The sequence below is a fragment of the Chrysemys picta genome, chromosome 20, assembly GCF_011386835.1.
Source record: "Chrysemys picta bellii isolate R12L10 chromosome 20, ASM1138683v2, whole genome shotgun sequence".
In the NCBI taxonomy this organism is placed as follows: domain Eukaryota; kingdom Metazoa; phylum Chordata; order Testudines; family Emydidae; genus Chrysemys; species Chrysemys picta.
The window spans coordinates 20,025,496-20,051,254 of record NC_088810.1 but is presented as its reverse complement, the minus strand read 5'-3'; the positions used below and the strand labels follow the sequence as shown (position 1 = coordinate 20,051,254).

Here is a 25,759-nt window from a genome sequence, read left to right as displayed (position 1 = left end):
CAATAAACGGGTTACTCTGGTAGATCTGCTGCGCCCGGCTTAGTAAACTGCGGCTCTGTCTGCCCTGCAGTCCGGGCAGACAGACCTGCCCGAGCTTTACCTGCACTAGCCTGGTGAAGACCAGCTGTGCCACCGGGACCTTGGGCACCTGCTCGCGTCGCGTCGTCTTAGCCTGCCCGTGTGCGTTGCCCCTCGGACGGTGCCGGCGTTACGGTAGTGTCCGGGAGCCTCGGTCCTGGACCGGGCCCCCGTTGGGCCAGGACACAGCAGAGTGCCCCAGAGTTTCCCATCTAAGTATGACAAGAGACAGCCGGTGGAGATGGACAGACGGATGGGCTAGGAGATAAGAACTCTGCCAGTCCTTGCAGTCCTCTCTCTGCGTGAACCCCTGGGATCCCCCCATTCCCCTTCACCCTCCCTCATGGGCTGCCACACCCCCTCCCGCAGGACAAGCCGGCGGTGATCTCCCTGCAGAACCTGATCGTCCGGGACATCGCCAACCAGGAGAAGGGCATGTTCCTGATCAGCGGCACCCCGCCGGAGATGTACGAGGTCCACGCCGCCTCCCGCGACGACCGCAACACCTGGATGAAGATCATCCAGCAAACCGTCCGCCTGTGAGTGCCCCCGCCCCACGGGAGGGGGAAAGGGAGGGACTCCGTCTGCCTCCGGTCCGGCACGGGCAGGATAAAAGCTTTACTACAGCTGCCGGCAGTGGGAGCCGCTTCTCCAGCTCGAGCGTCAGAAGCTGGGGCTTTTAGCACTGAAAGTTCCAGGTTCTGGTTCTGCTGTTGGCCCAAGTGGGGCCGCCCCGGGCGGGGCTTGTGTTCTGGGAGAGCCTCCCTGCACTGGGGAAGGGGGTGAGCAGTGTGGGAGGGGCAGGGAGGTGTCAAAGGTATGGGGTGGGGGGTGCCTGGGACCTCTGGGAGGTTGTAGGGGAGCGGATGAGCTATCAAACTGGTACTGGGTGGCCAGGGGGTGACCAACGTGAGCAGCCAGTGGAGGGGTGAAGATGGCATCAGAGGGAAGGAGGTGGGGGGGGAAGGGGAGGGGAGGGGCAGCCATCCACGTGGGCTGGGTCCTATGGAGGGGGCACTGCTGGGGTGGATCTGTGGAGCATCTGGCTGGGCGGACGGAGCCAGCTCTGATTCCCTACCCTCAGGGAGAGGGCTGCGAGCTGGACCGGGCACGAAGGGCGTCTGTCCCTGGTGGCCCAGGGGAGAGAGCGACAGTGACCTCCCCCAGGGGCGAGGGTGGAGCTCAGGCCCTCAGCGTCCGGGTGGTGCTTTGGGATCCGCAGTCGGGGGAAGGGGCTGTGGGGTCTGGGGATTTCTAGCCCTGACGCGGCCGATCTGCTCTAGGTGCCCCAGTCGCCAGGATTTCCCCCTGATCGAGACTGAGAGCGAGGCCACCCTGCGCAAGCTGAAAGGTAGGGGGTCGCCCTGCCCCCGCAGTGACTACCCCCCTCCCCCTCCCCGTGTGTCCCCGGCAGTCACTGGCCCTTGTGTCCCCTCCCAGCAGTCCCTGCCAGTGAGCCCTGGCCCAGCAGTAACCTCCACCCCCACCCCCTGGCCCAGGCTGCCCTGCCAGCCCCCGTCATTCATCCCCCTCCCTTCCCGTCTCCCCCAGACCAGATGGCGCAGCGGGACCAGGAGATCACGGAGCTGCTGGAGGAGAAGGTGGAGCTGTTCGCGGAAATGCTCAGCCTGCAGAGCGGCTACGAGGACCCCCCAGCCTGCCCGACCCCCCGCACCCTTTTCCGGGCCGAGTCTTTGGACGGGCCCCGCGGAGAGAAGCTGCTCCACAAAGCCATCCGCGAAGGTACCCGATGCCACAGGACTAAACACCCCCCGCTCTCAAAGTGCCCTTCCTCCTGCAGGCCGGCCTGCCGGATCTCCTGCCATAGCAGATCAGACCCCGGGCCCATCTAGCCCGGTATCTGGTCTCACACTTTGACAGCAGCAGCTGCTTCCGAGCAAGGAGCAAGGGCTCCCTCTAGTGGACAGTTGTGGGATAACCTGCCCCCCAATGGGTCTCCTCCAAACCTCTAATAAGGATGAGTTTTAAGGCCCAAAGCAGGTAGATTTCCCCTTCCCAGTGTTCATCTCTTGTCAGGGGGAGAACAGCCGGTGCTAAGAGGGAGAGACCGGTCAGAACTTGCAGTCTGTATAGACCAGACAGACACAGGGTGGGAAAGAGGCATTTGTATTCATTCCCCATTTTACGGATGGGGAAACTGAGGCACAGAGCCCGGCAGTGACATGCCCACGGTCACGCAGGGAGTCAGTGACAGCTCTGGGAATTGAACCCAGGTGTCCTGAGTCCCGGTTTAGTGCCCATCCTTTCTCTGTACACCCCCAGCCCCATTGCTAGCAGACCCCAGGGCTGCAGAAGGATTCACGGTACAGAAAGATAGGGACTATCAGTGTCTTGCCGGCACTAGCTCACCAGGCGTTTCTCCCCCAGTGGAGTGTTTGAAGGATCTCTTCGTGGGAGCCGTGAGGGACCGAGACCAGAACCACCCTGCTGATCCCGACGGCGGCTCCGGCACCGGCTCTGACACCCCGAGTACGAGCTGAGACCTACCTTCTGATTCCTCCCCTCCCTGTCGGGGGCGCCGCGTGGCGCAGTCTCGCTGCAGGGCCCAACGCTGCCTGCGTAGACCCCGGAGCTGATCAGTGTTTTCTATTTGTGCCAGCTCCTTTTCTGCTGGGTGTATCTTGCAAGATAGGAGAGGTCTGTAGAGAGAGGGACGGGAATGATTCACGGGGCTGGGAAAACCTGCTTTGCAGCGAGACGCTTCAGGAGCTGCCCCTGCTCTTTGGAGGAAGCAAAATAGATGGAGGGCGACTGGGTCCTATCCCAGGACCACCTCCAGGGGGAGGCGATTTGTGAGGGGGGAGGGGTGTCTAACCCAGCGACCGAAGGCAGAACGAGAGCCGATGGGTGGGAGCTGAAGGAAGACCTAGCTAGGAATGAAGTGCAGATTCTTAAGTGCAGGTCGTTAACCATTGGAACTCCATGCCTAGGGACGTGGGGGATTCTACACCCCTGGGACCGTGGCTACACTAGAAAGGCTCGTCGGTATAGCTGTGCTGGAGAGCTCCACTGGCCAATTCTCCTAGTGGGGGTGCAGCAAAAAGCGTACCCCAGTTCCCCAGACGGGCTTTTTGTACTGTAGTGACTGTGTCTACACATGGGTCTGTTGCTGGCTCCGCTCTGGGTCGAGGATGGCCAGCGAAACCTGCAGTAAACCAGGCCTTAGGCTTTACATCTCTTCCTGAAAGTGCCTCTCCAGCACCGCCAGACGCAGCCGTCGCTGGGTGAGGTTCTCGGGTGTGCAGGAGGTCAGATTGGCTGATCACAACGGTCCCTTCAGGCCTTGGAGCCTTTGACCCCTACGGAGGTGCTACCTAGCACAAGCCGCCTAAAATTAGATGTCGCAAGGGCTGGGCGCCTCCTGCGTCGCTGACCCGCAGGCGGATTTCGGCCCTGGAAGGGGCTAGCGCGGCCTGTCTCATCTGCTCGCTCTTCCCTCCGCAGACGGTGAGACCAGCAGCCTCAACGGCTCCCTGGAGTTCTGCAGGGCCGACTCCGACCAGCGGGTAAGTCCCTTTCTACCCCGGCAGGGAGCCAGTCCCAGTGGGGACGCCACGGCAGGGTCTGACAGCCAGCGCCGGGGGAAGCCACGTTCCATTCCTGGTGCTGCCTGAGCCACGTGGCCCTGCTGTGCCTCAGTTTCCCCATCTGTAAAACAGGGAGGGCATGCTCCCTCCTGGGAAACGTGTGCAGGGGGCTGTTATGCTCAGTTTAGGCCTGTCTGTAGAGCCCATGGGTGGCACATTACGGTCACTGCCTCCATCCACACTGACACACCAGGGACTGAACCGGCCGGCGACCTCCAGGCCTAAAAGCAGGAGCTGCTACAGCTTGAGCTACAGAGCCAGCCCCCGTGGCTTGGGCTGTAACAGATTTGTCACATGGGGGGGCCTGTAATACACACACTTTAGGGGTACCGGCTGGCTGTGGGGGGCTTCACATGGCTAATCTCTGCCTTCTCTCTCTGTAGGATGGGAATGGTAACCAGCTGCAGCAGAAGGTACCCCATGAGGTAGGGGGGCTGGCGGCCTCTGGATGGGGGTGGGATTTATACAGCTGGAGGGAAGGGGTCAATAGGAGAGGGGAGTCCTGGTTCTGCCCCCTGTGCTGAGTGTGGGGATTAGGAGACAGTGTGGCCTAGTGGCTAGAGCCCTGGGTTCTATTCCCAACTCTGCCAGTAGCCTGCTGGGCCAGTCACTTGCCCTCTCTGTGCCTCAGTTTCCCCATCTGTAGAATGGGGATAATGATACTGAGCTCCTTTCTAAAGCCCCTTGAGATCTATGGCTAGAAAGAGCTGTTGATTTATTATTTACATGGATTTATTGCTCTCTTCCCTCCCAGGAGGTGATTCACCGGCTTGTGGCACTCTACGCCCTCCTCCATGGCCTGCAGGTCTGTACCATCAAACCTCCCTCCCATCCCACGTGCCCCCTGGCTGGGGGAACCCCGAGCTTTGCTCCCCACCAGCTGTAGAGCAAGGTTTCGGTTCCCCTTGGTGGGTGCGGTGGGATCCGTCCTAGTGTGGAGCTGAGGCATGTCCCTATGGGTGGGGGTGGGGTTCCCCTGTTGCTGCCTAGGGTTTGTCATTGGGGCGGAGGGAGTCACAGAACATTGATGTAGTATGGAGGGACGGGGTAGGGGGACCCCTGGGGCAGGGGGTGAGGTGGAGGGAGAGTCCTGGGGAGAGGGCTCTGAGATGGGGGTAGGAGGGAGGAGAATCCCTGTGCGGAGGGCACAGAGCTGGGGTTGGGGTTGGGGGCATGGAGCCCATGCAAACAGGGAGGCATTCCTGGGCCAAGGGGTGCAGAGCTCGGCGCAGGGGATGGGGTAGGAGAAGTCCCCAGCGGGGAGGAGGCCCAGAGCCCAGGTGAAGGGGACTGGAGGGAGGGGCACGGGGCCTGGGGACAGGGGCACAGCTGTCCCTGTGGGGCAGAGTACAGGGCTGCCACCGGTACGAAATGAGCGCTAGAGACAAGCGTTTGGTGGCCGGGGAGTTGCCGGAGCCGGGATCCCAGCCTAGGGGTCGCCCCTGCCCTGCCTGGGGCCTGTACGTCCGGCTGAGTGTGGGACCGTGACAGCCCCGGTAACGCCCTCTCCGCTCCCCAGGCCGCCGTGGTTCAGCAGGACACCATCCTGGAGCTGCACCTCTACGACGGGGGCGGCCGGCAGGAGAAGCTGTCGCGCGCCAACTCCCGCAAGGGGGGGCCGGGGGACACGGCCGTGGCCAAGGCCCCGGAGAAGCAGGCCACGGAGCTGGCGCTGCTGCAGAGGCAGCACACCCTGCTCCAGGAGGAGCTGAGCCGGTGCCGTCAGCTGTGCCAGGAGAAGGTGCAGGAGGCCGGGGCGCTGGAGGCGCGGCTGCGGGAGAGCGAGCAGGAGCGGGCCCGGCTGGAGCGCGAGGCGGAGGAGGCCCGCAGGCAGGTGGCCGCCGGCGCTGCCGAGGCGGTGTGGGTCCGGAAGGGGGCGGAGCCTCGGAGGCGGAGCCTGCCCGCGGGGGACGCCCTGTATCTCAGCTTCACCCCGCCCCAGGTATGGTTACCCACGATGCACGGCGGCGCCTGGGGCGGGGAAGCATTGCGAACCCGCTGCTCAAGGGCTGCCAGCCGGGCTGGGGGTCGGGGGCACGGCAGGGAGCCCCTCAGTCCCCAGTTCGACTCCTGACTGGGTCGGGAGTAACCCAGCCTCACCAGCCATGACGCTGGGTGTGAAACGCGTTTGCTGGGTCTCAGCTCCCTGGGCAGCAGATGGGTGGCACAAGCTGGTCCCTGGCAGGGCGTCGCCCTGCTGGGTTGACCAATGGGACCTGCTGTCCCCAGGGCTCTTGACCCGAGCCAAGGAATTCACACGCCGCCCTTCCCAGCCCTCTTGCCCCCATGCTGAAAGGGGGAGGCGGCCAGGAGCCTTCTCTGGGGTTTCCCTCTGCTGGAGAGTCAGCACCTGCCCCCAGCACAAGGCACCTCTGGTTCCTGGCGCCCACGGTCAGTCTGTGCGGTGTCCCACACAGCGAGTGCAGGAGCAGGATGTAAAAAACCCTGGGTGCAGTTTGATTTGGGGCTGGGAAAAAATCTCACTCCCTAAAAAAAAAAAAAAAAATCCCACAACCCCATCGTACCAGCTTCTTAGCCCCCCATCCAGGGCAGCATCACCCCCCGCGCCATCCCCTCCAGATCCTAGGCAGGGTCCCTCCCCTCGGGAGCCCGTGGCGCAAGGATCCCGTCTTTTGGCACAAAACCCTTGGAGTCCTTGGTCCTCCGCGTTCCTCGATCGGCCCTGCTGTCCTGCCCGTGATCAACGGGACTTCGTTTGAAGGGGGTGGAGCTGGAAGCCACGCCCACGCCGGGTGGCGCTCTGTCCCCCTCTAGTGGTGTCTGGGCCACACACCCATGTCAAGGAGGCGGCCCAGCCTTGGCTATCCTAGGTCAGCCATTAATTCCTGCATTCGATCCCCGATGACGCCCCCAGGACCACGGCGTTGCATTCACACGAGTCCTCTTCCCCCCCCCCCCCCCCCCCCCGTAGCAGAGCCGAGGGAGCAACCACGGGAACCTATTGCCAAGCGACCGTGCCTTAGGCGACTGCGGCGACGGCCCCGCCCAGCTGCAGGAGGGCGACGAGGACTTTGAGGCGCTGTCTGAGGACGAGGGCGTGGCCAGCCATCCGTCTCCGCCTCCCAGCCCTCGAGGTCAGTGTGGTGCGTGTGGCGATGTCACCCCCAGCCGTTGCCACAGCCAGCACCCTTCGCTCCAGGGCAGGGGTTTGCGCGCTCGGTGCAGGAGGCGCTGGGTTTGATCCTGCCCCTGGCGTGCGTATTTCGTCCCTGTGCAACTTAGCAGGAGGTTTGGGGCTTCAGGGTAGTGAGATTGCATGGGGTCCGACATGGAAATGGGCGAATGAGATAGGCGGGACGGGACTTGTCCTGCCCTGGGCAGTCTCTGGTGTCCCTAAGCATTACAATGCAACACCCAATTCCCCGGCCCTTCTCCAGAATGGTGCGTCTGGGAGTCAGGACTCCTGGGTTCTGTTCCCAGCCCTGGGCAGGGAGCTGATTTAGTGGCTCAAGCAGGAGGGGCTGGGAGTCAGGAGTCCTGGGATCTGAGTAACCTTGGCCAAGTCCTCCCCCTGCTTGTGCCTCAGTTTCCTTGTCTGTACAATATGGGTGAATGATGCTGCGCCCCTCGTGCAGACTTGGTGCTCTGGGAAGGGGGTGTTAGTCCATGAATTAATGGACATCTTGGTGCATGAACTCATCAGTTGGGGTGTTTGGTTCCTTGCAGATTTTACGAGGATGCAGGACATTCCCGAGGAGGTGGAGAGCAGCCAGGAGGTGAAGGACGGAGAGGGCGGTTCCTTGGACAGTTAGAGAGGGGCCCGACCCCCCCCTACTCGTCCGCCCACCCATTGCTAAGGGGTTGACGCTGCTGAGACAGATTTTCCTGGCCAAAAGAGGGAAGAGACCCTGGGAAAAACTGCACCGAATACAAACCAAATTGTGGAGGGGGAGCAGGACCACGGCCCGGTTCCCGAGCTGCTCCAGGACATTGGGCTCATGGGATGTTTTTTAACTCTTTGATCCACAGCTCCTTTTTTATTCCTTCCCCTGGGGAGGGGGCGGCCGGTTTGCCGTGGCTTCCCGAGCCGATTAATTTATTTATTTTGTTTGTTGGGGCGGGAGGGACCAGAAGGGTTCGGATTATTTGCCGGCCCTTGGCTGGGAGCCAATCAGACCTTGGGAGGAAGCCACAGGTGTCTGATATCCAGGGCAAACGTTAATTTCCCCCGGCTGGTTCGGTCAGACGCCAGCCGGATGAGTCCTCCCGTCTGGGTCCATTCTCCGTGACGTTGCACGAAGCTCACACTAGATGTGCCTGTGCGAAAACACACGCAAGCCAACACTATAGGGGCACCCTGGCAGGTTGGGGTGAAGGATTTAACCCTTCCGCTGGAGTGTCCAACAGCAATATCGGGAAGATCCAGCAGTCAAAAGGGATGTTCTGCTGGGAAGTCCAGCACTGAATTGGTTAATTATGCAAGATGTCGTTCACCCCAGTTGACTCGGAGTCGCCATTGAGCCAGGACAAGTGCGAGCCACTCTGGGGAGGAGCCCGCATGGTGTGTAACATAAGGGAGGGAGCAAGGAACAGACCTCCCGCTGTAGCCTGCTCTGTTTTCAATGCTCTCCAACGGCTGCCGGGCAGCATCCCTTAAAGATACAGCGAATGGCCCCAAATAGCATCTCCGGGTATTTATAAGCGGTGGTTCTACTGGCCCTTTAAAAGAAACAATTAAACCTAAAAGAGGCTCTCAAATGTGGTGTTTAAAGGGAGGATGGCGTGCGCGAGTTGGAAATGAGGGCGATCTCATCAGGGTTCAGCCCTCTCCCAGATTTTTTTGGGGCGAGGGGACACTGTTCCCTGTCCTGGGACTTCCCCTCCCGCCCCCTGAAAAACAGCTGAGCGCAAACATTCCCCAAATCCCAAGGCCTCCCAGACGTTGCCCCCTGCCTGCCGACGTGTGAATGGCAATTGGGGTTGGGGGCTGCCGGTGCAGTGGGGATGGAAGAGGGGGAGCGTACGTAGCCTTGGCTGCATTGTTTGCTCCACAAAGGGATCTGGGGTGTGTCAGAGGGCAGCAGAAAAGCGGGTGGTGGGATCTTTGTACCAAAGCTGGAGTTCTTTGTAATTAAATAAAATACATAAAAAAAGTGTGGGGGGGAACAGTTTGGGGCTCTGTTTTTTCCCCGGGGGATGATTGACTTTGGGCTGTTGCCATTTTCCGGGGAGTCCTCAACGGAGCCCTCCCTTAAAGGAGTCTGATGGACAGACCATCAGCCCCCTGAAAAAATGCGGCCTCGTTACATTTCATTTTGGGGTGACTCCAAAAATCGATTTGCAGATGCACTAGGAACCACCGCAACATCTTGGCCTTTGTGTTTAAAATATTCAGCTGATCTGCTCCTGCCGGCTGGATCTTAGGAGGAAAACAGGGATTGGGGCATGTTGAAATAGTCCCGCAAGGTTTGAGGTTTTTAGAAAGTCTGACCACAGAAAATCTTTTTTTTTTTAAATGCCTGCTGGCCAATAAAACCTATTAATAGAAGATGTTGCTGCAAGGGAGGAATTTTTTTTTTAATTAACGCCAAAAAGAGTTTCAATTGGTTTATTGTTTCCTGTTGATTTAACTGTACAAAAAAAAAAAAAGATAATTAAAAAATCAACCCCCAGCGTGTGTGTGCTGGATTTACTCGAGTCAAACGATCTGCCCAAGAGAAACTTCTCCTGAATTTTTAACGGGTGTCTTGGTTGCTTTCAAGATTCAGGAGGCTGGTGGGGTTGCCAGCTACAGCCCTGCAAAGAGGAGTCTCCAACGAGTTCATCGGCCGGTGGAAACTGGACGTGTGCTTTTCAGTCGTTGCTGTATGTGGCAGCCCGGCCAGTGGTTCGGCAGGGGTACGCTCTGCAGTCAGTGATGACCAGGGCGGTGCCAGAGGCTGTGCTATAGGGCACGGGGGAAAGAGGGGGCACTCTGGGTCAGTGCTGACCCCAATGCCTCACTCCACTGCTCTGCTGCAGGGGGTCAGCCCAGACTCACGCCAATGTGGCCCCAGGGGATGCTGTGCTGCAGGGAGCGAGTCTGGGCTGACCCCCGTGTGGCACTAGGGGGCGCTGTGCTGCAGGGAGCGAGTCTGGGCTGACCCCCGTGTGGCATTAGGGGGCGCTGGGCTGACCCCCGTGTGGCATTAGGGGGCGCTGTGCTGCAGGGAGCGGTATCTGAGAAGCAGGCCCCTACTGACTGGAGTGGAGTGGCGTGGACGGGTTCTCTAGAGTCCAGTGTACAAGGCTGGCACCGTAATTGGGGTGGGGCTGGGGGTGAGATTTGGGGATGAAAAGTCCAAACTGCAGGCGGTTTGTATTGAACGTAAGATGTTTCCGGTTTAATTTGTGGGTGTGTTTGGCGGTGGGGGGTTGCAGCTCCTAGGGTTTTCCATAGATGTTTTTTGTTTTTTAAGCCGGAAGCGCCCACAGCGTCCCCTTGTCTGGCCCGTGCTACTCAGACACTCAAAGCCTGTTCCATAACCTTGCTGGGAGGGGCCAATGTGCATCTTCGTCGCATGAGACACCCCGGGGCTTCCTTCTGGAGGCTGGGGCATTCGCACAGGGCATTCTGCACGGGTACCACTTTGCAGCTCTGACATCATCTCCCAGCAGGGGACTGGACTGATCAGCTGGTCGGGGGGCAGAGTCCAGCGAGGCTGCTGGACACAGAGCAACCCTGGGGGAGCCGGCCGCTGTCTGCCCCGTGGAATCCAGGAAGCATCACCTCACCCGCTAATGCAGTGATTTGCTTTGGTGCCGTGGGCTACCCCTGCATGGCTCTTGGTCTCCCCCCGAGTGGCTAGCCCACGAATGGGTCAGCTCCAGGCTGTGAGGCCGGCGCGATCCTGCTCCATGCTCCAGGGGGCCAGTCCCCGCAGGCCGCCCGCCCCTGCCACAGGGGGTTGATCCTCTTCACGCCCCGCCAGCAGCTGAAGTCAGCCCCCGGTCTCTGTTTCGGGGTCTGATCCCTGTTCCCAGAGCAAACTCTTTGTGCGTTTGTGACGACAGAGGCCGGGGGAAGGAGATTTTTTGTAATGTAAAACTTTCCACCCGCCAGAGAGACTCCGCCGCCCGTCGGTGCAGGAGCTGGGCTCTTTGAAGCACAATTCCTGGCGCTCCGGCGGCTAATGCCGGTAGCAGACCACCCAGGGCTAGAGTGGAGGGAGAAAGGGGATAGGAGCGCTAATAGGTCGTGGAGCCAAAAGGCTTATGGAGGGACGGGGAGGGAGCTTGGGAAAAGAACCAGATGTTGCTGAAGTATAAACAGCGAGCAGCGTGGTCTGTGTCCATGTCTTTTGCTTCCCTTGCAGTTTATCTGGATGACAGCCGAGACAAGGGCCCTACTGCGCGAGGGGCTGTAGCGACCGCGGGCCTGAGAGCCAATCCCTGCCCTGCAGAACTTGCCATAGACATGAAGACAGACAATGGCTGGGAGAGAGGCCAATTAGTCTCCCCGCTTCATAGGCTGGGAGGCCAAGAGAGATTAAGGCCAGATTGCTCCGGTCTTAATCTCTAGCAAACCCGACTAGAAAGAGAGGAGAAGGAGCCAAGCCTAGGGAAGGGTCAATACACCAACAGCCGGCATCAGTGGGGAAAAGTAAAGCAGGTCGGGTCTCTACAGCCATACCCATCTCCGGGGGGCTGGGAGACGACCGATTGGCACTGGTTCTTGTTGGGAGACTTGTCTAAAGCCCCTTTCTGGCAGTGCAAAGTGGGCCCAAATTCCCTCTAAACTCACTCTAAGGCCCCCTGGCACGGCCCGAGCGGTGGAAAGGGGCCTTCGCATAACTGAGAATCAGGCCCTATTGTCTTTAAATGCATAGAATTGTATATTGACGTGATGTCTAACAAAGGGCCTGCGCCACGTGACTACTTCCCGGCGTTAACGCATCAAACGGGGTCCGCTCTACGAGGCTGCCCCCTCCAACGTGCTCTGTTCAATGCCAGATCCCCAATGCTGACCTGCCTTCCTTTAGGACATCTCCCCCCCCACCCCCCCAGCTTCTATCTTCTTCCTTCGGCCTCGGGCTGTTGGACGCTCACCGTTTTCCGGCCTGGCTTTACACGCCCCAACCAGCGGAGCCGGCGCTCCCTTGTTGGTGGGGGTGTAACTCTGAGCACGTCTCTAACGTACACATTCCTCCCAGGGTCTGGCCGATCTCACGTGACTGCTGATGTCATAATACCCCATTGTCCCCCTGGACAGGCTCCCCGGAGGGTGGCCGGGTAGCAGGTTCCCAGGCTGGGTTACATGGGCCTACGCGTGCCCGGTGCTGTATGGAATGAAGGATGAGCTGCCCCTCGTGCCAGAAATACGCGTGGGGCTGCACTTACGACCGGCTGCGCCCCATCAGACCCATCCGGGTATAGTGCGACAATGCAGAGAAAGGGGGAGGCAGGCCCCATCGAAGTGTGTCCCTTATATACCCCATAGGAACCCATAAGTGATCCGGGTGGAGGCTTAGCTGCTGGTTACAGGTCAGGGGGTGTTGCTGGTCCCTGAGGCAGAGCCCATTAGGGAGCTTTAGCTCAAGTTATGGAGCCTGGTGCTCTGCTGGTCACCGGTTCAAGCCCTGGTGTTGGGCTGGGAGGAATTCCCATGATCCGGTGACGTTGCAGTTAACCACGGGGAACGGCTGCTGCTCCAGATTCAGTGTAGCAGCAGGGATGGAAAGTTGGTCCCTGCTGGGGGCTGCACCGTAGCCGCTGCATGAGATGAGTTTTTGCAGGTCTCAGTCCACTTAATGCAAAAGCATTCGCATCCCAAATGACCCACTCTGTCCATTGGCACGGCCTGGCCCCTGCGTGGGAGTGTCTGGGTGCGGGGGACGGTCCCGGAGCGTCCTGCTGGGGAGGTGGGCGCTGCAGGGTAGGATTGAGACATGCTGGCAGGGGGCAGTGCATGGTGTGGAGAGGGCTGCCCTGGTCTGCGGCCTCCCTAACCCCTCTCCCAGGCAGGAAGTTCTTAAAAGGCTGGGCCCGATGGATGCCCTGCGAGCATCTAACCCTAGATTCTCTCCTGTTCTCTCACAACCACAAGCTGCCCCCTCCGATGCCGCTGGTGCCAGTGGCCCAGAGGCCCCTTGGCCAGCAGGACTGGTACCACGGCTCGCTCCCCAGACAGGAGGCTCAGGCGTTGCTGACCAGCGAGGGGGATTTCTTGGTCCGCGCAAGCCAGGGGAGGCCAGGAGCCCATGTCCTGTCCGCGCTGGCCGGAGGACAGTGCAGGCATTTCATTATCCAGTGCCGGAAGGTGAGGAGCTCGGTGGGGAGGGGACGTGATGGTGAGCCCTGCAGGCCATGCATGCCAACCCACCGAAGGGTTATTCGCCTTGCGGGCGTGGCTACAGCTGGCGTCCAGTCCCCAGGAGTGCTGCCTGGCCAGCGAGGACGCGCGGACGTTGGCTGTCACATGGTAGCCTGGTGGGAGGAGCGTTCTCATGCTTGCTCGTGTAGTTGAATTGATCTCTCTGGATCAAGCCGCTTAGTTCTGTGGCCATCCCTCCAGCGGTCGCTGGCTGGACTTGCAGCGCCAAAGAGGAACAGGCTTGGGCTTCTATTTCCAGCTGAGACTGTGGGCAAGTCACTAGCCCTCTTTGTGCCTCAGTTTCCCCAGCTGTAAAACGGCGATGCTGATTTGCTGGCCTCATCGTGCGGCCAGCGCTCTGCAAAGGGGGCCTTCGTATAAAGGAAAATCGGGCTCCAAATCTTTAGAGCATAGAATAAAGCCCGCTATGCAAATGTAGGGTTTTGTAATAAATCAGTGGCCACCTGGGACTTTCCAGCCGTTGCTGCTCAGAAGTGCACAGCAGCAGTGGGGCTGGAATTCAGAGCCTCCTGGTCCAGAAACACGGCCCCCTGCTATGGGAGAATCCCCACTGGCTGGGAGCAGTATAGGGCCTGTAACACGCACACTGGAGTTCTGATTCATTCCAGCAGAGGGCAGTGCGCTCTCTTTCTCTCTCTCACTTAAGGCAGCTGATTCCCTGCTCCCTCCCATGGGTTTTTAAAATTTGGGGGACCCCCTGAGGGGGACCCATTCAACCTGTCCGCTACACTCCCCTTGTCGATCAGCAGCAATGGCAGCTTCTGTGCCAATCAGCTGATTTCCCCCCCCCCCCCCCCGCTCACTCTGTACTGATCTGGGCTCTTCTGCAGGGCAGGTACCAGTTTGAGCCTGGAGGGGTGGGGGCACCCACCATCCCCTCGCTCATCCACCACCATCTGCAATCACGCCAGGTGCTCACCACCAAGTGTCCGTTCCTCCTGCGGAACCCGGTCGCCAAGGTAAGCCCGCGGTGCTGCTGCATGCCCGGGACCCCCAGCCGGGCGAGGGTGTGGGGTATGGCAGAGATCCAGTGGGGGCTTGCAATGGGGGACAGGGCAGTAACAAGGGGTTAACCTCTGCTCCACGCCCCCCCTTGGTGGGCATGGGACCCCCATGGGAAGGTTATAAGAGTGGATGTGAAAAACAGCTTGGATGGAAAATTTTGGGCCGGCCCCAGAGTCAGGCCCATTTCTCTGTGTTTGCTCCAACCCTTGTCAGCCCCCATTGTTCCCCGGGGCCCGATCCCCTCCCCACAGTCAACGAGGGGACTTTGTCCCGGAGCAGCATCAGCTCCACCACGCAAGCGATCAGCGCTATTGTCTCCAGCCCTTATTGTCCGGCGCCTTGTTCTTTTGTAGGCCAAGTGGGACCTGAGCCATGAAGACGTGGTGCTGGGGGAGCTGCTGGGCAGCGTAAGTGACTCCGTTCTCGGCTGTTAGCCGTGTACTACTCCGCACAGGAAGCTTGGTGTTAATTGTGGACAAGGCAGCAATCTAATCTGACAGTCAGGACACCAGGGCGCTGTTCCTACCTGTGCCACTTCCTGCCTGCCTGGCCTTGGGCGTGTCACCGCCCCTCTCTGTGCCCCTACTATATGAGCATCAGGCCCACCATCCCCCTGGGGAGAGCAGTGTGTGCATTCCACACCGTGCTGCGGCAAAAATGAAATTCAGCGAAGGCAGGTGCAAAGTTCTAGATGTAGGGAGGAAAAACCAAAGGCACAACTTCCAAAAAAAAAAAAAAAAAGGGGGGAGGGGAATAACTGTCGCGGCGGTCGTCTTGCTGAAAAGGAGCTGGGGGGTCTAGTGGATAAATACGAGTCAGCAATGTGACGCGGTTGGGGAAAAGGCTAACATCATTCTGGGGTGTATCAACAGCAGTGTTGTATATAAGACACGGAAGGTAATTCTCCCCCTCAACTTGGTACTGGTGAGGTCTCCGCTGGAGTCCTGTGTCCAGTTCTGGGTCTCGCACTTCAGGAAAGATGTGGACAAATTGGAGAAAGTCCAGAGGAGAGCAGCAAAACTGAAAACTCGATCTATGAGGAAAGGTTAACAAAACTGGGTATGTCTAGTCTTGAGGGAAAAAAGACTGTCTTCAAATATCTTCAGGGTGTTATGAAGAGGACGGGGATGAATTGTTCTCCTTGGCCGCTGAAGAAGCAGTGGGCTCCATTTGCAGCAAGGGAGATTTAGGTTAGATGTTAGGAAAAGCTTTCCAACTCTCAGGGGAACGGGCGTCCAAGGGAGGGGGCGGAATCGCCATTGCTGGAGGTTTTTAAGGACAGGTTGGACAAACCATGGTCAGGGCCGATTATAGGTTTACTTGATTCTGCCCCAGCGCGGGGGGCTGGCCCTGATGACCCCCTCGGGGTTCTTGAAACCTGAGATTTCTATCATTCTAATTCAGCAAATGGCTTCTCTCTCTCCACGCACAGAGGGGTTTCGTTTTGGAAGCTTAAAGGAGTAGCACCCTAAAAGTAAAAGCATCAGAGTTTGAAGCTACAGATGCCACAGGTGCGTGGGAGGCAGGGATGGGATTCAGCTGCCAGAGCCAGGGACTCAGATTTGCATTTACTCTTACACCCCGCAATTTGGGGGTGAGTTTTCTCCGTGTGCGTCTATAATATTCTAGGCGGATCTGGTAGCAGTGCTTATAATTAAAGTCGTCCCGCACTTTCCACTCTAAGATGCTGGTTTCGGTTGCATATAACTTTAACAACCTGGAGCCATTTGTGGTGAAATTTCCCATGCTGGACATTTGCCTCAAGCGGATATCTTTGGAAAGTTGCAGCTAAAATGGTTCGCCCATTTCCGAGAACGTGATTAGGGATTGTTTTGCTCATATTAAAAGAATTCTCCACCCCTTTTATTGCAAAGCTCTAACACATCCATGCTTTGAAGCAGGGACTGTATTTTGCAGGAGAGTCACCCTGGGGTCATTGAAATGCCTGTTTCCTGGAAATTCCACTCAAATTTGACAAAATTATAAGCCTCTGAAAATCTGTTTCCACGTGCTCAGTAGTATGTAAAATATGACAAACTGGAAAAAGGGCTTGAAATAAATGGGATAAAATCCAGTACGTGGCAATGCAAAATACTCCACTTAGGAAGGAATAATCAACTGGCGGGGAGGGATAGCTCAGTGGTTTGAGCATTGGCCTGCTAAACCCAGAGTTGTGAGTTCAATCCTTGAGGGGGCCATCTAGGGATCTGGGGAAAAAATCTGTCTGGGGATTGGTCCTGCTTTGAGCAGGGGGTTGGACTAGATGACCTCCTGAGGTCCCTTCCAACCCGGATATTCTATGAATTGCACAAATGGAAAATGACTTCCTAGGAAGGAGTACTGCAGAAAAGGCTCTGGGGGTTATAGTGAATCACAAATTAAATGTGAATCAACACTGTTGGAGGAAAAGTGACCATCATTCTGGGATGTATTAACAGGAGTATTGCAAGCAAGGCCCGAGAAGTAATTCTTCCGCTATACCAGGGGTGGGCAAACTACTGCCCGCAGGCTGCATCCGGCCTGCCAGAGGTTTTAATCCAGCCCTCGCGCTCCTCCTGGGGAACGGGGTCTGGGGTTTGCCCCGCTCCGGCGCTCTAGCTTCCATACCCAGATGTGGCCCTGAGCCCAAAAAGGTTGCCCACCCCTGCGCTATACTCAGCACTGATAAGGCCTCAAGTGGAGTACTGCATTGGGTTCCAGGCACCACGTTTCAGGAAAGACGTGGACAAAACAGAAGTAAGTCCAGAGGAGAGCAACGAAAAGGATTTAAAGGATTAGAAAACATGATCTACGAGGGAAAACTGAAAAAAATGGGTTTGTTTCGTCTGGAGAAGACTGAGGGGGTGTGTGGCCACAGTCTTCAAGGACACAGAAGGTTGTTCTAAAGAAGAGGGTGGTAAACTGTTTTCCTTAACCACTGAGGACAGGACAAGAAGAAACAGGCTTAAATTGCAGCAAGAGAGATTTTTCAGAGTAGTTAAGTACTAGAACAAATTAGCCAGGGAGGTTGTGGAATCTCCATCACTGGAGGTTTTGAAGAGCAGGTTAGACAAACACCGGTCAGGGATGGTCTAGATAATACTTAGCCCTGCCTCAGTGCAGGGGACTGGACTAGACAGAGGACCTCTCAAGGTTCCTTCCAGCCTGACATTTCTATGCTCAAGAGGGAACTATAAATGTATCTTCTCGTTGCCTCCGCCGTATCTAGTAACATACGGACAAAATCCCTTTAAAAGTTACACCTCTCTGTGGTGCTTGTATCTGCCTCAGGTATTCACTTCCTAGTCCCTTTTGTTAGCTCCGTCCTCAGCACTGAGATAATGACACTAACCACGGGGCAACATGAATATTTCATACAGCAGCTGCCATCCCGTCTTTGTCCCGTGTTATGAAATAGGGATCTGACGGTTTCGTGCTGCTGCGTGCCATAAAAGGCTCTCGGAGCAATGATGAGGGGCGGTGGATCTAGGGGGTTGGAGAGTGGCCAGGAGTATAATACGCCTTGCTAAGGGAAGGATAATGGTGGGAAGGGTCTGTGGTGTCTGTCATGTCACGGCCCTGGGCGAGTCAGCAGCAGTGGGACATCTGGATCATACATCATAATCCCTAGTTCTTATCTAGCACATTTCATCATTAGCGCGCCAAGCACGTGGCAAAGGAAGCGGGTACCATTATTCCCATTTTGCAGATGGGGAAACTGAGACATAGAGAGGGGAAGTGACTTGCCCAAGGTCACCCTAGTGGCAGAGCTTGGAATAGCACCCGGATCCTCCCGACTCCCAGTCCAGTGCTCTATCCGCTAGGCCACACAGCCGCTGAGCAGTAAGATTTGTTGTTCGGTGCTGTGATTGGCATCTGAGGTGCAGCCCTGGCGTCACTGGGAGCTCAGTGGCCTCTGCGAAATGAGCTGGCGGGTGTCAGGAGGATGTCTGCAGGACAGGGGTTGGCAGCGCAAAATCTCACCCGTGCTGTGGGCCCCGCTTCACTTGCAGCCTCAAAAGAGAAAGCAAAGCGACGTGCCCAGATACCAAGGTGATGGGCTCTGTCTAGGAACCTGCAGAGAACAGAAGGACTGAATGGGCCAAACTCTCCTTTCATCCCTAGAGGGGAATCCTTCCCAGCAAGGGCACATTGGCAAGCGGGTCGGTGTGGCAGGGAGGCCCAGGCAGATAGAAAGCACTCCAGCCTTCAGAGCTCACAGGCTGAAACCCTGACATAGTTTGAGGGGAAGGAATTGGGTGCGCAGCCCCTTTAAATTTCTAAGCACTCCGTCGGTGGGTGGAGACAGCTGCCCTTTTGTTCTGGGAGTGGCTGCAGCATGCTGCCAAGTGAGGGGGTGCACACGCTGTGCTCTCTCTATGGAGAAGCTGGGTCTGATTTCCCTTTGGCATGTAATGCCTTGCTCTGCTGTCTGATCACTCCCCCCGACGGCTGTTTCTCCATCCCCAGGGGAATTTCGGGGAGGTGTATAGCGGCCGCCTGTCATACGACAACACCCCCGTGGCTGTGAAAACCTGCAGGGAGCCCCTGGCCCCGGAGACCAAGCACAAGTTCCTCATGGAAGCCAGGTCAGCCAGCAATGGGGTCTGACGGACCAATGGGCAATGGTCCCGCCCTGTTGGCTCAGTGGCTCATCCCTCTGCTCTTTCCTGTTTCTCAGGATCGTGAGGCGCTACAGCCACCCGAACGTCGTCCGGATTATTGGCGTCTGTGCCCGGAAACAGCCTGTCTTCATCGTCATGGAGCTGGTGTCCGGTGAGCAGGAGAACTCTCCGCATAACAGCATGCTCTGCGTGTCCGCCTGTGACCCCAATGCACCTGGCCTCCTGGGTGCAATGTCAGGCCTGCTGCAACAGGGTTGGGAATGTCACCACCTAGTGGTCGCAGCCTGAAGTGCATGCCTGCCCTGTTTCCTGTGCAAAACCAAGCGAAAGGGGCGTTTGAGTTTCACTGCAGATTGAAATCCAGCCCTAGCTGGAGAGTTGGCGCGAGGGGCCTGGATCATCCGAGTCTTTTGTTTTCGTTCTTTGTCGCCCCCCACCTAGGTGGGGATTTCTTATCGTTCCTCCGCTCCGAGGGGAGCCGGCTCTGGGTTCAAGACCTCATCCACTTTGCAGTTCAGGCAGCAGCAGGGATGGCCTATCTGGAGAGCAACGGTTGCATCCACAGGTATGGGTGAGCCCCCCTTGCGGCACGGAGAATTGCACCCGCTGGGAGGCTAAAGTGACACCCCGGGCACCCAGAGGGTTAACAATTGCCCCGAAGAGTGAACAAAGTCCAGCAGGAAGGTTCCGTGTCCAGCTCCCCTGCTGGCCAGTCCTGCATGCTGCATCCAGGGAGTAGCCAGCCAGTGCCCAGGTGCGTCTAGCCCTTCGGCCTCTCCCCGCAGGGACCTGGCGGCCAGGAACTGCCTGGTGGGGGAAGGCAACGTGCTGAAGATCAGCGACTTCGGCATGTCGCGGCAGGAGGCCAACGGCGTCTACGCCTCCCGGGGAGGAATGAAGCACATTCCCATCAAGTGGACGGCGCCAGAGGCTCTGAGATACGGTCAGGGGCGCGGGAACAGCTCGCTCCTCGCTGGGCTTTTACAGCGGTCGGGGCAGGAGGAAGGGGTCTGGGGCAGGGGAGGCTGGTCAAGGCCAACAGCATGCCCCCTACTGGGGTTTGAAGGGACTGGAGCAGTTTTTCTCCTGAGTTTGTCTGGTATCACAGGGAGGATGCTCTGGTGCAGAGCGCGCTGATCCGCCCTCCGCGGTGTGACCTCACTGGTGAAGGCAGGATCCCCCAGGCAGGGGCGGGCCCAGGCAGATCTGGAAGTCCCGGTACTTTTCTCATTCAGGACGACGCCACTGGAGTGTCCTGTATTCTGGGGACGCGTCAGTGGCTACCCTAACCTCACGGGTAACCCTGCCGATCGCGTGACAAAGGGCTACGGGATCGGGCCCCCTTCACTAATGTCCCCTGTGTGGGTTGATGGCAGGCCGGTACTCGACGGAGAGCGACGTCTGGAGCTACGGAGTCCTGCTGTGGGAGATCTTCAGCCTGGGGGCCGCCCCGTACCCCGGCATGTCGAACCAGCAGGTGGTGAGCCAGGTGGAGCGAGGCAAGTAGCGCGAGCTGGCGTGTATCACAGCACGGGTCCTGGACAAGGGGCACATCCCTGAGTTAAGGGGCGGAGGGGGGTGGCCATGTGCTTAAAGCTCGGGAGGCCAGGTTCAGTTCCTGGTTCTGTTGCAGTACAGACAATCATAGACTCATAGACTTCAAGGTCAGAAGGGACCATTATGATCATCTAGTCTGACCTCCTGCACAACGCAGGCCACAGAATCTCACCCACCCACTCCTGTATCAAACCCCTGACCTATGTCTGAGCTATTGACGTCCTCAAATCAGGGTTTAAAGACTTCAAGGTGCAGAGAATCATAACGTACCTCCTGCCCTAGTCCCCAGCCCCCCGCAGAGCTACCGCCCCCCGCAGAGCTACCGCCCTCCCCCCGTGCTGTGTGTCTCCAGCCTCTCTTGCCTTGGCAGGTTTCCGCATGCGAGCTCCTCCGTGCTGCCCGGTGGAAGTTTACGACGTGATGCTGAGGTGCTGGGAAGCCAGTCCCAGCCTGCGCCCCAAGTTCAGTGCCATCCATCAGGAGATGACGCAGCTCCACTGGAACTCTGAGTGACCACGGGCCTCCACGTCCCCTTTGTAATATGTATCCACCCTCCCCGCCCCGAAATAATCTATATAAAGCCTCTCAATGCCTTTGCTCCAGGCCTTCCCCCCTGGCTCTTCATTTCGATACTTGGAGCTTGGTTCCTAGAAGGGCTGGTGGTTTGAACCCACTTTAAATATTTCCGTTACATGCCGCCGTTAACCAATCAGGGCTCCTCTGCCAAATGATTGGCTGCGGCGAAGGTCAAAATGATTCCCCCCCTGAGCCGGTTGGACAGGCTAGGCGCCAACTCGGCTTCCCGACCGGCTCATCAGTGAGGAACGTTGGTGATTTTTCTTGTCCTGAACTTCAGATGTGGTCTCCACTTCTGAAGGCGAGTTTAAACGCACAAGGGCTGAGCAATCCAGGCATGCGGCACAGAGCGCTCCCTGCGCAGCCGATGGAGGTGGTAATGCGACAACGTTTGGGCCAGTCCAGGCCTGGGCGCTGCTTCGTTGTCTTCCGTGAAGTCCTGGTCACTGCTGCTCTGGTCTGGGTTTGGCCTGTGGATTGAACAGTTCTGTGAACATTGGACTCTAGCGTGGGTTCACCTCCATGAACGAGGCCCCGACCCCACTCCCAAGGCCCTGCCCTTGCTCCGCCCCCTCCCCAGAGGCTCCGCCTTCACTCCACCTCTTCCCGCCCTGGCTCTAACCCCTCCCCCAAGGTCCCTGCTCGCTGCTCTCCACCCTCCCCCAAGTACCTTTCCCAGCCACCAAACAACAGATCATCGGCGCCTCCAAACAGCTGTGACTGATGGGTGCTGAGCACCCACTATTTTTTTTTCCATGGGTGCTTGAGTCCTGGAGCCCCCATGGAGATGGTGCCTATGGATCCAAGGGCCGTCTAGCCAAGTGTCCGGTCTCTGGCATTGGCCAGCTCCAGCCGCTTCAGAGAAAATTGCAAGAACCCTGCCGTAGGAATAACCTTCCCCTGCAGAAATCTCCTCTTTTCCCACAGTAATTAGAGGTTGGTTTATGCGCTGACACAAAAAGGTTTATTGCCCTTCCAATCTCTTGATGATTAATATGAGCTATAATACCTCTGTATGGTCTCATTAGCCGTATAAATCACAGATATGCAGGGCTGGAAGCCATCTCCACAGGTCAGTGAGTCCATCCCCACGCTCTGTGGCAGGATTAAATATACCTAGGCCATCTGGCTTCCTCTTCGGAATCCTGCTAACCGCTTGACCTCAACGATCCGTTGTGACAATGAGTTCCGCAGGCTTAACAGTGCGATACATGGAAAAAACACACGGCTTCGTATCAGTGTTTCAATCTTATCGGGAACACCTAATCCAAATCCTTCCCCCCACAATGGTGGGAATGTTTGGCTCTGAACGGGCTAATCTCTTGTCAAGATCCACCTTCTCGTCTGGCAATGATAAGAGGCTGGGTGATCGTAGAATCATAGGCGTGGTCTACACTACGACTTTAATTCGGATTTAGCAGCCTTAATTCGAATTAACCCTGCACCCGTCCACACAACGACGCCATTTAATTCGAAATAAAGGGCTCTTTAAATCGATTGCTGTACTCCACCCCGACGAGCGGAGTAGCGCCAAAATCGATTTTAGCATTTCGAATTAGGGTTAGTGTGGCCGCAATTCGATGGTATTGGCCTCCGGGAGCTATCCCACAGTGCACCATTGTGACCGCTCTGGACAGCAATCTGAACTCGGATGCACTGGCCAGGTAGACAGGAAAAGCCCCGGGAATATTTGAATTTCATTTCCTGTTTGCCCAGCGTGGAGAGCACAGGTGACCACAGATAGCTCATCAGCACAGGTAACCATGCAGGCCGATAATCGAAAAAGAGCACCAGCATGGACCGTACGGGAGGTACTGGATCTGATCGCTATATGGGGAGAGGATTCAGTGCTAGCAGAACTTCGTTCTAAAAGACGAAATGCCAAAACTTTTGAAAAAGTCTCCAAGGGCATGATGGAGAGAGGCCACAATAGGGACTCAGAGCAGTGCCGCGTGAAAGTCAAGGAGCTCAGACAAGCCTATCAAAAAACAAAGGAGGCAAACGGTCGCTCTGGGTCAGAGCCGCGGACATGCCGCTTCTACGCCGAGCTGCATGCAATTCTAGGGGGGGCCGCCACCACTACCCCACCTCTGACCGTGGATTCCGGGTCGGGGATAGTCTCATCAGCTACACCTGAGGATTCTGCGGATGGGGAAGAGGAGGAGGAGGAGGAGGACGAGCTTGCAGAGAGCACCCAGCACTCCGTTCTCCCCAACAGCCAGGATCTTTTTCTCAGCCTGACTGAAGTACCCTCCCAAGCCAGTACCCAAGACCATGACCCTATGGAAGGGACCTCAGGTGAGTTTACCTTTTAAAATATAAAACTTGTTTTAAAAGCAAGCGTTTTTTAATGATTACTTTGCCCTGAGGACTTGGGATGCATTCGCGGCCAGTACAGCTACTGGAAAAGTCTGTTAACGTGTCTGGGGATGGAGCGGAAATCCTCCAGGGACATCTCCATGAAGCTCTCCTGGAGGTACCCCAAAAGCCTTGCCACAAGGTTTCTGGGCAGTGCAGCCTTATTCCGTCCTCCATGGTAGGACACTTGGCCACGCCATGCTTGCAGCAAGTAATCTGGTATCATTGCCTGACAAAGCCTGGCAGCGTATGGTCCCGGTGTTTGCTGGCATTCAAGCAACATCCGTTCTTTATCTTGCTGTGTAATCCTCAGGAGAGTGATATCGCTCATGGTAACCTGGTTGAAATATGGGAACTTAATTAAGGGGACAGAGGTGGTCGTTCCTACTGGGCTGTTTGCCTGTGGCTGAAAATAAATCATTCCCTGCAGTTAGCCAAGTGCAGGGGGGGAAATTGGCCCTGAGCTTTTCGCGTTTGGCTAGCAGGGATCTTCCCTGTTACCAGCCACACGGTGGGGGGAGGGGTACAGCGATCATCCCAGAGAATTCATGGCGGGGGGGGGGGGGGGGGGGGTTAGTTTGGTTCCTGCAGGGATCTTCCCTGATACCAGCCACGCGGTGGGGGGAGGGATAAAGCGATCATCCAGAGAATTGGATTGGGGGGGTGGTTAGTTTGTTTTCTGCTGCTGCTGAATGTTAACAGGAAAACCGCAGCACTCAACGGGCTTTGCTTGGTATGTGGGAAAGGAGGGCGCAGAAGCCGAAAGACAATGGCTTACCATGGCCGCATGCAAGCCGAATTCTGTTTCCCGGACCTGTGATCTCTAGCAGCAAAGCCACAGGCACTCAGTATTAAGAGGCAAAATGCGACCTTGCACAGAAATCACATGTGCTATGTAATGTGAATAGTGTTGGTCACCGTGAAAGAGTATGAGCATTGTTCTGCAAAATGTATCTTTTTAAAAAATTCTCTCTTTTTTTCCCTCCCTACAGCAGCTGCAAATTCTTCAAGCCTCCCTCCTCCGTCCCGAAGGCTATCACAGATAAGGCATCGGAAAAAGAAGACGCGAGACGAGATGTTTGCAGAAATCATGGAATCCACCCGCAGTGACAGAGCTCATCTGAATGAGTGGAAGGACACGGTTTCAAAGTATAGGAAAGAAGCCAGTGAACGTGAGGACAGGAGGGACCAACGTGAGGACATGAGGGACCAACGTGAGGACAGGAGAGATGCTCGAGATGAGAGGTGGCGGCAGGAAGATCAGAGGAGGCAGGCTGCAACGCTGGGGCTGCTGCGTGAGCAAACAGACATGCTCTGGCATCTGGTGGAGCTTCAGGAACGGCTGCAGGAAAACAGAGTGCCCTGTATAACCCCCCTCCCCATGTTCCATATCCTCCTCACCCAGACGTGTAAGAACGCGGGGGAGAGGCTCCGTACACCTTCCCATTCCACCCCAGTGGACAGCCCAAGCAAAAGGCTGTCATTTTTTTTAACCTTTTTTTAGTGGCCTTTTCCTTCCCACTGATCCTCCTCCCAAACCCCACCCGGGTTCCCTCCCTCTTTTTATAATCTATTAATAAAGAATAAATGATTTTTAAACTATAGTGACTTTATTTGGTTTGAAAGCAAGCTGGGGGAAGGGGGAGGGTGGGTTCCTTACAGAGAATGAGTCAATAAAGGGGGCGGGTTTTCATGAAGGAGAAACAAACAGATATTTCACACTGTAGCCTGGCCAGTCATGAAACTGGTTTTCACAGCTTCTCTGATGCACAGCGCTTCCTGGTGTGCTCTTCTAATCGCCCTGGTGTCTGGCTGCGCGTAATCAGCAGCCAGGCGATTTGCCTCAGCCTCCCACCCCGCCATAAAGGTCTCCCCCTTACTTTCACAGAGATTGTGGAGCACGCAGCAAGCAGAAATAACAATGGGGAGATTGGTTTGGCTGAGGTCTGAGCGAGTCAATAATGAACGCCAGCGACCTTTTAAACAGCCAAATGCACATTCTACCACCATTCTGCACTTGCTCAGCCTGTAGTTGAACAGCTCCTGACTACTGTCCAGGCTGCCTGTGTATGGCTTCATGAGCCATGGCATTAAGGGGTAGACTGGGTCCCCAAGAATAAATATTGGCATTTCAACATCCCCAACGGTTATTTTCTGGTCCGGAAAGTAAGTCCCTTGCTGCAGCCCTTTAAACAGAGTAGTGTTCCTGAAGACGTGAGCGTCATGAACCCTTCCCGGCCAGCCCACGTTGATGTTGGTGAAACGTCCCTTGTGATCCACAAGTGCTTGCAGCACCATTGAAAAGTACCCCTTGCGGTTTATGTACTGGGTACCCTGGTGCTCCGGTGCCAAGATAGGGATATGGGTTCCATCTATCGCCCCACCACAGTTAGGGAATCCCATTGCAGCAAAGCCATCCACTATGGCCTGCACATTTCCCAGAGTCACTACCTTTCGTAGCAGCACCTGAGTGATTGCTTTGGCTACTTGGATCACAGCAGCCCCCACAGTAGATTTGCCCACTCCAAATTGATTCCCGACTGACCGGTAGCTGTCTGGCGTTGCAAGCTTCCACAGGGCTATCGCCACTCGCTTCTCAACTGTGAGGGCTGCTCTCATCTTGGTATTCTGGCGCTTCA

General features: G+C 56.8%; 2 protein-coding genes across 6 annotated transcripts in view; both read left to right on the top strand.

The window, feature by feature from the left end:
• The window catches only part of ARHGEF2 (Rho/Rac guanine nucleotide exchange factor 2), a 132,121-nt gene extending 122,802 nt beyond the window's left edge, over window positions 1–9,319 (top strand). For 3 of the 5 annotated variants that reach the window (XM_008171971.4, XM_065573701.1, XM_008171972.4), the window contains 10 exons: window positions 448–617; window positions 1,362–1,429; window positions 1,630–1,821; window positions 2,467–2,568; window positions 3,544–3,605; window positions 4,070–4,111; window positions 4,441–4,491; window positions 5,206–5,628; window positions 6,619–6,781; window positions 7,374–9,319. In XM_008171971.4, the coding sequence (XP_008170193.3) occupies window positions 448–617; window positions 1,362–1,429; window positions 1,630–1,821; window positions 2,467–2,568; window positions 3,544–3,605; window positions 4,070–4,111; window positions 4,441–4,491; window positions 5,206–5,628; window positions 6,619–6,781; window positions 7,374–7,459 (1,359 nt within the window). In that variant the 3' untranslated portion in view covers window positions 7,460–9,319. The remainder of the gene's footprint in view (window positions 1–447; window positions 618–1,361; window positions 1,430–1,629; window positions 1,822–2,466; window positions 2,569–3,543; window positions 3,606–4,069; window positions 4,112–4,440; window positions 4,492–5,205; window positions 5,629–6,618; window positions 6,782–7,373) is intronic. The other 2 variants (XM_042843296.2, XM_042843297.2) reach the window with 2 other exon arrangements.
• A 500-nt stretch (window positions 9,320–9,819) lies between these two features.
• LOC103306360 (tyrosine-protein kinase Fes/Fps-like) lies at window positions 9,820–20,458 on the top strand. Its single transcript, XM_065574698.1, has 8 exons — window positions 9,820–13,107; window positions 13,851–13,979; window positions 14,379–14,432; window positions 18,451–18,593; window positions 18,686–18,780; window positions 19,071–19,194; window positions 19,415–19,572; window positions 20,006–20,458. The coding sequence occupies exons 1-8, from the start codon at window positions 12,460–12,462 to the stop codon at window positions 20,134–20,136; spliced, it is 1,482 nt and encodes a 493-aa protein (XP_065430770.1). The 5' UTR covers window positions 9,820–12,459; the 3' UTR covers window positions 20,137–20,458.
• The last annotated feature ends 5,301 nt before the right edge of the window (window positions 20,459–25,759 follow it).